The following is a 12,665-nucleotide window of genomic DNA, read 5'->3' on the forward strand; positions in this document are numbered from 1 at the left end:
TGATAAGCTCATAAAACATAATCACGGACAAAGATATCTTAAGTCCGTGGACATAGGTAACAAAAATACAAATTCGATTTACCCGTTTTTTGTTATCTAGTCAGATATTAATTATTTAAAAATATGTGGTGTCTAAAACCCATAGGTCTATTATTTCTTATACTATATACCCACCGGTCATTGATTGATTCATAGAAAACAAATATTATAAATATTATTAACAAATTTAATAATTAAAAAATTACTAACCTGGATTGATTCTCCGGACAAAAAATGAATTATTTGATGGCACAGAAAATTACATTTTTTTTATAATTTGTCATAATTCTTCCTTGTTAAAATTTTCGAATACACCTAATGGCTTTAGAATTGTCAATTGGTTCTATCGAGGTATGTGATAATTTATTATTTTCAGTACGAGTTAAAAATTAATATTATTTTAAATTTCATTTTATAATAAAATCCCTTCCTGTTGCCTGTCATAGAAACTATGCAATGGTACTCCTGTACAACGGCCGATCGTCCAATTAATGGTAAGTTTCTTATAAGAAAATACTAAATTATTCTAGTTAGAAGTTAGAAGTCTGGCATTTGTTGTCTCCGTTTTACAAGTACTTAACATAGCAAATTTACACTCAGCAGATCATGTGTAGCTTCGTTAATTAAAAATTAGAGTGAAAAGACCTATTATGAAACTTAATAGTAAGAATATTATCTGTGCTTGTATGTTGGGTTTTTACGATAATTCAATTTATTATCAAGTTATGCTTATGTAATTTAGTGTAGATTAAAAATGCTCACTTTAAAATTGAACTATCATAAAAAACCAACATACAAACACAAATAATGTTCTTACCATCAAGTTTTCATAATATGTCGATTCACTCTAATTTTTTAAACTAACAGAGGTACACGTTATCTGCTGAGCTTAAATTTGTTATGTTATGCACTTGTAAGACGGAGACAACATATGGTAGTGCCCTCTTAAGACCAATATACTGTGTTTAATAAAATTACATTTTTTAACATAACATCAGGGTTTTGAGGCTGTGCAGGTGAAACCCGATAAAACAAATTATCGTCTAGTGTTGTCAGATGGCATCCATATGAACTCTTATTTTTTCCTGTGCGGTCAGTTGAATGATTTAATTGTAAAAAAACAAGTGAAGTATGCAACTATTTTGAGGATTGATAAATACAAATTTATGGATGGAGAAAATTCCACTGACCATAGTCCAAGGTTGACTGAATAAATAGTTCAATATTACCTAGGCACTTAAATTTAATTTGTATACAATTTGTTTGCAGGTGGATTATACTTATTCAAGAAGTAACTGTATTAATTCACAGGAATGTTTATGGAAATCCGCAGCCTTTAATAAATATTGAAAAAAAAGAAATGCCACTTATAAATTTAAATTTAAATAAATGTCATAGTAGGGTATTTTATTGTATTGAACATTTAGAAAATATTCTTATGAGTGTTAAAGATTTAACTACACTACCTAATGGGTATAATAATCATTTTTTTGTACCTCGTAAGATATTTTTCTTGAGCTCAAAGTGGATTACTGTTTTAAAAATTTTACAGGAGCTGTCCCTTAGTTCTAAAACTGACTGTTGTAAAAAAAAGTTCTATCAATACATACAACAGTTGTAGAGTTTTAAATGTCAATATGATGGATTCTACAGGTGTAGTTCGTGTCAGTGCATTCAATTCACTTTCAAATACCCTAAGTGAAATATTTGAGGTAAGTACCTATTCTATTACTTTCTGGTTAATTAATTGTATCTATTGGATTTTTATAAATATTTCAAGGAAAACAAAACTTATTATATAGCAGACACAATATTGAAACACAACCAATTTGGCATTGAACTAAAACTCCAATCTCATTCAGTAATAATTGAAAGTATTGATAAAGTCCAGCCAAAAATGCAATACATTAAAACATCTAATTTTAATAAATTATTAGAAAACAATCCAAATACGTTTTGCGGTAATTATAGATATTTATTCATTGAACTACTTAAGTCTAAGACTGTTATGTAATATTTTTTTGTTATTTTTTAGATTTAATTGGTGTGTGCATAGAAGTAGGTGATTTAGAAGTGTGCAGTAATTCAAAGTCTAGAACAGAAATTGCGAAACGAGAAATTGTATTGATCGATATGTCAATGGCAACTGTAAGTTTTGTACAGTATTTTTATTTTTATCACATTTTAAATGATTTGCATTAATTTAAAACTAACTTATTAATTTATACTTAATTTATAATAATGAGCCCAGTCACATTATGTAATAAAAAAATCAAATTGTAATTTTAAAAAAAAAGTTCTGAATTATTAATAGCTTGGTTGATTTTTTAATGGTCATTATCTATTTGTGTATTCACAATATAAGATCAAGAAATAACCTACAATTTCAAACTCTATATATATTTTAGCTATACAGAGGCTTCATTTTTCTCTGATTTTTTTTTTTAATGAAATATATGGGCTGTCATATAGTATGCAGTCTACCGGTGAATTTACGAGTATAGTATGCGGTCTACTGCAAATAAATAAATTAAAAATGATATCATAATATTATAGTTTAATTATTGTAGTAGTAATACCTAGCAAAAAATTAATAATTAAAAATTTGTTTGTCAAAAAAACTGTTGTCAATGAATTTAAATAAATATAATGTAATATGTTATACAAAAACTTCCGCCATATCTCTCAAAATTAATTAAATAAATCTGATTTATATATTCCACATTTCCACGCCACCATGTTTCCATGAGATACCTGCAATAGTATGTATCATTGTATCATACGCAAGCCCGGATTAAGGGGGGGGCCAGGAGGGGCCATGGCCCTGGGCCCACGGATATTAAACAAAAGTGGGCCCCTGGCGAATAGTACTTTTTTTATTAAATCAGAAATATTTGGATATAGTAATAATAGTTTATTTCGTAAATCAAAACTCAAAAGAAACATGTAAAATATAATATATTATATGCGATAAAATACAAAGATTTGCAATGATAATAAATAATAATATAAACTTATATCATTATTATTATTATACATTAACGTTTCCTATAAGCTATACGCCTATACATAGTGTACTCTGTGGTGGGCTAAATACTATATTGATAATGGATATGGAATATGGATATCACCTATGTTATTATTATGCTACCGACTATCGTCTATTTTTAGCAGGATGATAATGATAATGCAATGGAATTATAGGAATCACGAATACAGTACTACAGTGAATACCGTCGATTACGATTTACGACGGTTGAAACATCATTACTAATAATAGATTTAGTTATCAAACTGTTTTTGATGATAAAACATATTCCTCAATAATTATTATTTATTAACCAAACAAATTCTATTTATGTTATTTTTCTACGAAAACAATACTGAAACAAGTCTTGTCTCTTGTATAGTCTTCAGTCGAAGTCATAATAACGTTTAACGTTTAACAGTGGTTAGTGTTAGTGTTTTATTTTACAAATACAACTTATAACTTATATTATTGAAATTTGAAGTAAAAATCGAATATGAGTGGCTGTAAAAAATATTTAAGCGGTGCTCAGAAGAGAAAAAAGAAGAAAGAAGATCTTTTAATGACATCTGCTGTTAAGTGCAATAAAATAACAAGAAAATTTAAATAGTTTTATGGTTTTGTGTTCAGAGAGTGATGTTTTGGAAGTAATTAATACCGATGATATAATTAAAGAGTTTGCTGCCCAAAAATCTAGAAAAAAATATTTTTAATAACATTTTTATTTTTGTATTTAAAAAAAAAAATAAGAAATAAATTGATGAATATATTTTTTTTTCTGAAATATTTTTATTTGTGGGTCACCAAAATTTTGATTATGGATATGGGCCCCTAAAATTGTTTGGCCCCGGGCCCAAAATTATCTTAATCCGGGCTTGATCATACGTATTACTTTAAATTTATTATACATAACTTATAATAATTTTACCTTGGAAGGAGATCAGGACTTCTACAACCCTTTTTGTCAATAAAAGTCCAAAACGCATTATCTCTCCTATAATAATATACAAAATTATGTTAAAATAAGCCAAATGAATAGGATAGATTGGATAGAATATAAGAAAATAATTTTCTCACCTTAAGATTTGTGTTGTTTGACATCCCTTTCTCTTACAACGTAAAATTCTCCTTTCCTTACCTCTCTCTCTTTACGTAGGTGTACATTCATAGCACTTCCACACTTAATACATTAGGAATTTTCATTATTTGCCAATAAAAAAATTTGTGGTTGATTCGTCACTACTAATAATTGAATAAAAATCTTTTGCCAACATATTGAGTGAACAAAATATAAATTGTGGTGTCGCGCAATAAGTGACATACTGAGCTATTGAGCCCATGCTTTTACAAAATGTCAGAGTATCATTATCTGTGTATAAGGCAATAAAGATAAAGTGTTGACCAAAGAAAAATATTAAAGTGCATCTATTAAAAATAAACTTAAGACTATGTAAAGACTAAAGACCACAGGTAGACAGCATAGTATAATGACAGCCAATATATGTATAATTTTTGTCTTTTCACTTAATTCAGATAACTTTAAAAGTGTGGGGTGAACAAGTTAACAAATTTGACGAGAAGTTTGATGACCCACCAATAGTATTGGTTAAGCAAGCTGTACTCAAACAATTCAATGGGACTAAGTTTTTTTCTATGGTCAAATTCAGTGTTCTGTTCATCAATCCAAATTTAGCGGAAGTACATCAGTTAAAAGAATGGTATAAACAGTTGGTTGCTATGGATGACTTTTAACAGTATCGTAATAATTAACTTACTATATTTAAGTACCCGAAAAGCTTGTTATTATAAATATATTTTTAAACTATAATTGTTTAATTGTTATTCGAGGAGCAGAGTACAAGAAAAATATGTAAACCAAAACATTAAAATTTGTTTTATCTAAAAAAAACTTCTAAGGTTGTTTTTATAAATACCTTTTGTACATAGTTATGCTGTTCCTATTTTTATTACTAAAAATGTTAATTTGTAAATATATTATTAATATTTTATATGTTAGTTATCATTATAATTTAATTAGTGTTGTGACGAATATGTGAAGCATCTCTGTTCTTAAACACCAAAAAATATATCTGAGAAGAGCTTTTTCTTTATTTTATGTAGAATTTGACAATTGTATTAAAAAAACTTCAAAAGTTATTTCAAAATGCAGGTACAATTCCAATGAGTTCTAAAAAACTCACTAAAAATGTCATCTTCTCTGTATGTTTGTCCTGAGTTTATAAATTATATTGTGTGTACTTTGTGTTTTTTACTTTATGTCATGGTAAATTAAATAGGTATGTCAGCAACATACCGGTTTTGAAACAAATCCTGCATCCACCCTCCACCCAGCATTGTAATGTTAAGTAAGCATTTCGCTGTTCTCAGTGGTCTGCTGCAACCTAATCCTAAGCTATAAAAGTTGTTTATACATTTTTAACTACAAAATTACAATTTTCTGTGTAAATTTGAAACATTTCTTATATTATACACAATACAAGGACCTATTAAGTTATAGTTATAGATGAAGTCTATGACACAATGACATTTTCAAAATGATTAGAATTATTTTATACTATTGGCAATTTAAATTTTATACCACACACCTATTCATACCTTCCTGCGGTAAATCAGTAATGATTAAAAAGTTAATAAACAATATTTTTTTTTTTTTTTACAAGTAATATATAATCTGTATCATTAATACAATATGAATATATGTTAAGAGTACATTCACAGGAAATTATTTGATAAAAGGAGCCACCCATTGATGACACTTTCTATGGTTATTAATTATTTACTTAATAATTATTATGATTTTTTTTTATTTTTATTTTTTACTGCAACAAATCACGACACCACTTGCGCTTTAAACGTCTTAGGGGATTACCTGGTATGGTAGCGGTGGCCAATTTTTTGATGAGTGGATTGGAATGAGTACTTAGGTGGTTGTGGAATCTTTTATAGTAACATTTGGATTCCTCAGCTATTGTTTTTAGTTTAAGGTCTGAATGGAGGGAAAAATTTTAGACGTAAGGAGGTGCATTTGTTAATTTCCTCAGGGCAATGTTTTGGAATGCTTGGATTTTATTAACGTTTGTTTTTTTTTTGCACTACCCCATAGCTGCAGACCGTACGTCCACATTGGTTTGAGTAGACTTTTATATATAAGAAGTTTGGTGCGTGTGGAGGTATATTTATTATTGTATAACACCGTTTTCAGCATTCGTAGACGATTATTTAGAGCTAGTCTTATGGTTTTATATGGTGGGGCCAAGTAAGTCTTTGATCAAATGTTAGACCAAGATATTTAACAGTAGGAGTGGTAGGAATGGGTGTGCCATATAGAGATACATTTGAACACGAAGCCTGTCTGAGGGTGAAGGTAGTGTGGATAGATTTGCTTTGATTAACTTTAAAACGCCATATGGTAAACTAGTTTTCCATGTAAGCAAGATGATTTTATAGATTTGAAGAGGCAGTGAGGGGATCGTTGTTGATGGAAATTATCGCTTTGACATCTGCGTAGTCGGCTACTGACGTATAAGGAGTGGTTGGTTGGTCTGAAGCATAAATGTTATAAAGAATAGGGGATAATATGCCGCCTTGTGGAACACCTGCTATATCGGAGAAAGCAGAACCGTAGTGAATTTGAAAATGACTTTCTATGAGATACAATTTTATAATTAGATAGTAGGGAGGTGGAAGGAATCTTTTAAGCTTAAACAGTAGGCCATCATGCCAAACTCTGTCAAAAGCTTGAGAAATGTCTAAAAACACACACATACAATATAATTTTTGTTCCAGCGCATAGGAAATAGCGTCAACTAATCTGTGCACTTGATGTATAGTCGAATGGGAAGAACGAATATACAATATTATATGATAGAAATGTATACTATCATAGTATTATGGTAATTAAATATAAGTTATACAATAAATCGGTGTTTGGAAAGAACGTGTTCTTTTTTTGTATATAACTCATAAAAATTGTTTTAATAGAACTTTTTGTATTAAACACTAGTAATTATTATTTTATGAATTTAGTATTTTTAATCATTAATCATTATAATGAAACGCAAATAATATGCTGAAGTTATTTACATGTCTATTCAACAAGTGGTGTGTATAAAGCAGTTTTTAGTTTTAGTGAACAAAATATATTGAAAAGTTAATCAAGAATATGATGCAGAATAAAAACTAAGTTGATTAAATTTTGAATCAAAATAATTAGATTTTTTTCTTAATTATTGTTTTTTTTCATGAAATAATTAATGTGTAGACCAACTATTTGGACAAGATTTGTAACAATAAAAGAAAATAAAGTAAAATTTTGTAAATATTGAATTAGAGTAGGGATTATCTATACCTAAGCAAAATGACTATGCACTTATTATCAAGCAATAAAATTGGACGTGTTACACACAAGATTAATATTATTACAGTATTACACTTCTAAAATAATTTCAGTACTGTAATAACCTAGATACATTGAAAAATCAAAATTTGACACTCGTTTTAAGTTAATAATTATTATAATAAGCCAACATATTTTGTTTTAGGTCATGTATAAAAAAATACATTTTTTATTAAAATTAAAAAAATGTAAGTAACCAAAATATTAAAATTTATATTTGAATATGTTACATTATAAGTTATTTTTTAGGAGCACCATAAGCATCAGGCATTCTTTCAATGGTATATCTAAAAAAATATAATACAATAATCAGAACAAAAACAAAGAAAACCCACAGTACACTTACCTTCTTTGAGCAATATACATAAGCGGTACACCAGGAATTTTTCTAATACGCCTCTTTAAATCCCTATCACATGTAGCTACTATATAACATTTATGCTAAAACAAAAATGTTTTTTATTAGCTTTTATGTATAACATTCAAATTTAATGAATACATCCATTTCAATCACTTACTTGAGTAACTCGTTGAACTAAACAATCATCAGCATATGTGCCTGGATGCATACACTGTATTCTTTGGAATCTTGGATCTTTAACAATTTTCAAAGCTATTTTATACTTTTGACCTAATTTTTCCAATTCACCAACAATACAATCCGTTACATATGGTATACCTACAAACAAATAATGTTTATAAATAATTATAGAATTATTAATAAAAAATACAGCTTGCTTACATTTAGCATATAGACAATCCATCATGTTTTGAACCACATCCATTTTATATTTTATAGAAAAACTGATAAAATTGGTATCTACTAAGATGTGATAGGGTGGTCCTAACTGTGTGTTAAACTGGAAAAACAAAGCTGAACTTGTTTGAGCTCTGAAAATATTAAATCATTCATGATCATACAATTAATATCTACGTTTCATCATAATTTATTTAGTTTTATTAATTACACTTGACGAACGGTGACAGTTTTATTTTCATTTATCTTTTTCTTTATAATAGTTCTTTTTTCTTCTTTTCTGAAAAAAATATATATTTAAAGTAAAGAATACAAGGTTTTTTTGATAATACAATTACATACATTCTTGAATCTGTTGGTTTGATTGTCTTCTTCATAACAGCAAATTGTTTGTTAAGAATTTTTTTACTTTTCTTAGTCTTAGTCTGGAATAAATGTCATTATAATAGTGACTAAGATTCAGAAATGTAGGGTATTTATTTATTTTTTTATTAGATAGTTATGGATTGGAGTCCAATTTTTCTATAGAGCTACCTAATGGTAGGTATATCTTCATTTAAGAGTAATCGGACATTTTACCAAAGCCATTCATATAATTTCAAATATTTTTTCTACAAAATTAAATGAAATTAATATTTTTAAATTATAACAACCTATCAAATTACTAGGTACTAGTTAAATTGTTGGTCCAAGGCACTGTTCCGACATTATCTCATTAGATACCTAACCATGGGCAAGGAAAAATCCGTTGTGATAATCCCATAACAATGTCAGTTTTTTCCTGACGGAAAATTAGATAGTCAAAAATAACAAACATATTTTAAATATTGAAAATTCTAATGCACTTAAGCAACTAACAATTTAGTAATAATAGTCTGATTGTTAAATTGTGCGTATAAATAAACGTGTATAAACAGATGAATACAATTAAAAATAGGTACTTACCATTTTAAACAAGCAATGGCTACACTATAATTAATTAATAAACTAATATAATATAGTAGATTACTAATATTTTATATTTATCATCGCAAATTGACAATGTTCAAATGTTCAATGTTGACATAATTTATTCATTTGTGGAATAACCATGCGTGTTGTTATTAGTTATCAATCACTCAATAGTTGTTCGAAAAATGATAAGACATTTTTATCGCTAACCTTCTACATGTACACCAATGTTACCGAATAAAATATCTCTAATTTTAATACCTTTTCCATTAAGTAATTTGAAATACCTATTCTTAATTTTTTAGCATTAGCATTAGCCATGATGCACTACAAACAAAAACTTACTACAAGCCCATCATTGAAGACAATAAACATAAGCTATGTTCTCAAGAAAGACATTACAAGAAATACAATGGATACAATTAGTTATAATTTTTAATACAATAATTTAAATGTATAATATATTAATTAATATTAATATAAGACAATGTTGGAAAAATGTATAAATTAAATTAAATAAAAATTTTATATTGTATAAGAATAACATGTCCTAATATTCACTGTATTTGATGCATTTATTATTTTAATTAAATACTAGATATACAAATAAAAATATGCAATTAAAAAATAATTTAGAAAAGAAGTAGAAAAGATGATTACCTATCACTATTATGTGAAAATCCAATATTATTTATTTATAGATCTTGGAATTATAACATTATATTATAGAAAACTGGATCACAGGTTTGTTTAACTCAATCTATACGCATTTTTTATTTAAACTTCACTCCTACACATTTTTTAAGGTTTCCAGTTTTAAATTTTTATTTAATTTTTTACTATGGCAAATTTTCATTTAATGGATCACGACTATATATTACCAGGTATGAACAAAGTATTTTTTTTGTCTGGAGACAATTTCTAGTAGAAAGCTTTTTTTCTCTCACAATTTTTTTCAATGGTTTAAATATAGTTCACGAATATATAAATCAATTGGAACCTATGGATGTTGATGATCTGTTAGGTGTATTTTAGGTTTTTTGTAAATTTTATATATATATATAATTTTACTAAAAATTTAAGTAAAGTATGTGTTTATTTTTGTATATTCAGTTGAACATTTTAAGAAAAATACGTAATATTATTATTTTCATTAATTGTAGAATATTGTTTACATTATTAACAAATAATAAAAAAAATTTATATGAATACGAAATATTTGAAAAAGCGTGGCAAATGGTTTAATGACCACTATTATGAAAAACCCGCCTAACCTATGATGGCAAGCGCTCCGTTGACCAATCCTAACCGAACGGGAGTTGCTCTTCGCTCGATATAATCTGGGCACACTCGATTAAAAGTTCGAAATGGCAAAAATTGCACCTCGTGATCACACGAGATTGGGTTGCCACACGCAATAATAACGGTTAACGAGCACGTTGCTCTCAGGTCAACCGTTGGAAAAAGACAGACGCACAGACGCCGGGTGGGCTAGAGGTTCGGCCATCGGCTGACGAACTGTCACCAAACAGCGGAGGTGGAAACTTGCCGAACACCTTATCTTTTGCCACACCTGTGGTGTCCCGAGGAGATATATATAATTGGGAGTTTCCCGAGTGCGTCCCGAAATGTACATTTTTTAATGTTCTTAGTGCGTCCATAATAAGGTATCATCCGAGTGCGTCCCAAAAAAAAAGGTCATATTTTTTACATAGCCCGAATGCGTCCAGTTCATTTAGAAATACCCAGGGTGCACCACGTGGAGGTGAACTGCCTTACACCCCAAAAATATTATTTTTATTATAATTATTAGAACTAGCTTACACGGTTAAGTTTAGGTTAGCGTACAATTTATTAAAACGTTTTTTGTTATTATTATATATTTATATAAGCTGGTGTTTAAATGCTATTCTTTTGAAAAAATCGAATCTTGTTATTTCATTATTATTAAATTGTTTTATATTGTCTTCGATGTATAATATTTTCTTGCACGTACTTTGTTTTGGTTTTTTTTGTTGTTTGTGTGGCCGTTCGGATTGCTATTTTAGTATCGATTTGAATTTTTTTTAATATTTCCAAAAATGTGTATAAAATAACGAGTTGTACTTGGAATGAATGCTTTCACAAGCATTTGTTGTCCTTTCAGAACTTCTATTCATTTTAGCCCACATGGAAATAGGAAATTTTACTCCAGAATCTGTATAATTTTCTATTATATTATCCATAAATTCGTTAAGTTTTTGATGTTTTGGCATTATAAATATAAAATCTTCAATAATATAGTTTTCTGAATCTACTTGATTTAATAATGGTAAGCCAAATAGATTAATTAAAATTAATTTCCCACCGTTTCCAGTGTTCAAATATCTTAAATAGATACCTATAGCAACTGTGGACCGAGGACGCACTCGGGCACTGTAATATAATTTGTCGATAAAACGGCGGACGCACTGGGACTATGAAAAAGGTAAAAATTAAAAACGGGACGCACTCGGGATATCCCCATATAATTTGGCCAAAGGAAAAAACCGTTCCACGATCGAACACCCCCCTTCCACGAAATAGATGAAATTGATAATTTATTTGATATATTTAATTCTCGAATGAAAATAAAGCCACAAGAAGACGACGTTGAATCCGACGATGAATCAGAACCTATAGGCGGCCAAAACAATTTTGCTTACCTGTAGTATTCGACGAATAGAATGTTTGTAGGTAACTTGACTTATTTATCTAGATATAGGTACCTACTCAATCAATTTATCTATGGAATATCTAACGAATACATTAGGTAATGTATTCGTTTAAATTTTTATGTTACTTACACTTCATCTAGTTAACTTTTTTATAATAACTTCACTTATTTGGCTAAACTATTTTTAAAAATATTGGATTGCTTGACCAGCTTTGGGTCTGGTATGTAGTATAATATGAATTATTATCGTTGCATGATCGCTACGTTCTATATAATTATCTAGATAAGTACCCAATTAGGCAAATTGTGAATTAGGTATATTATTATTTTTTATTTTTTTTTGGTTTTGAGCTCAAGCATTATTACCCATTTTTATCTACAACATCGTTTTAACTGTAGAGGTAGGAGTTTCCATTATTGTAGTTTAATATTATAATAAAATTCAAATAAATATATAATGCTGGAACCATCACGCAAACTTTGGTTGTTGTTCAATGTTCATACGTGTTATTGCTTATTAGTTATTAGTTATTATTGCTATTGTAAACGCGAATTAACTCCTAAGCAAAAATTAATTTTTCCCAGATAATCATTATTATTCATTTCAATGTGATAAACACATTTTAACGTATTTGAACAAATTGTAAAGCATGTACTCGTACATTAATTGGTGTTGCATTGTATTATAAAATGTAAGAAACATACAAATTTACTCAAATCAAAATTCAAATAGACCATCACTTTTTGTTTTATTTTATAACATTTTTAATAAATTTAT

At 28.2% G+C, this 12,665-nt stretch overlaps 2 protein-coding genes across 5 annotated transcripts; one reads left to right on the forward strand and one right to left on the reverse strand.

Annotated features, from left to right (window-relative positions):
* The first annotated feature begins 15 nt into the window (after positions 1–15).
* Positions 16–9,654, forward strand: LOC111037281 (replication protein A 70 kDa DNA-binding subunit-like). Of its 4 annotated transcripts, XR_002604866.1 has the most exons (9): positions 16–390; positions 486–533; positions 1,038–1,240; positions 1,309–1,512; positions 1,592–1,751; positions 1,820–2,000; positions 2,075–2,187; positions 6,875–6,981; positions 9,498–9,654. XR_002604866.1 is itself a non-coding variant. In XM_022319765.1 (8 exons), the coding sequence occupies exons 1-8, from the start codon at positions 358–360 to the stop codon at positions 6,896–6,898; spliced, it is 966 nt and encodes a 321-aa protein (XP_022175457.1). In that variant the 5' UTR covers positions 16–357; the 3' UTR covers positions 6,899–7,045. The 4 variants fall into 4 exon arrangements, 3 of the variants coding, with proteins under 3 accessions (XP_022175457.1, XP_022175458.1, XP_022175456.1); XM_022319765.1 differs by lacking the exon at positions 9,498–9,654 and having other exon boundaries at positions 6,875–7,045; XM_022319766.1 differs by lacking the exon at positions 6,875–6,981 and having other exon boundaries at positions 17–390; positions 9,498–9,646.
* Positions 7,678–9,363, reverse strand: LOC111037284 (rRNA-processing protein FCF1 homolog). Its single transcript, XM_022319770.1, has 7 exons — positions 9,187–9,363; positions 8,584–8,666; positions 8,453–8,521; positions 8,227–8,375; positions 8,003–8,163; positions 7,831–7,925; positions 7,678–7,771 (listed from the first exon to the last, which is right to left on the reverse strand). Exons 1-7 carry the CDS (start codon positions 9,187–9,189, stop codon positions 7,723–7,725), a joined length of 609 nt encoding a protein of 202 aa, XP_022175462.1. The 5' UTR covers positions 9,190–9,363; the 3' UTR covers positions 7,678–7,722.
* Positions 9,655–12,665: the final 3,011 nt, after the last annotated feature.

The sequence above is a fragment of the Myzus persicae genome, unplaced genomic scaffold (genome assembly GCF_001856785.1).
Source record: "Myzus persicae strain clone G006 unplaced genomic scaffold, MPER_G0061.0, whole genome shotgun sequence".
Classification (NCBI taxonomy): domain Eukaryota; kingdom Metazoa; phylum Arthropoda; class Insecta; order Hemiptera; family Aphididae; genus Myzus; species Myzus persicae.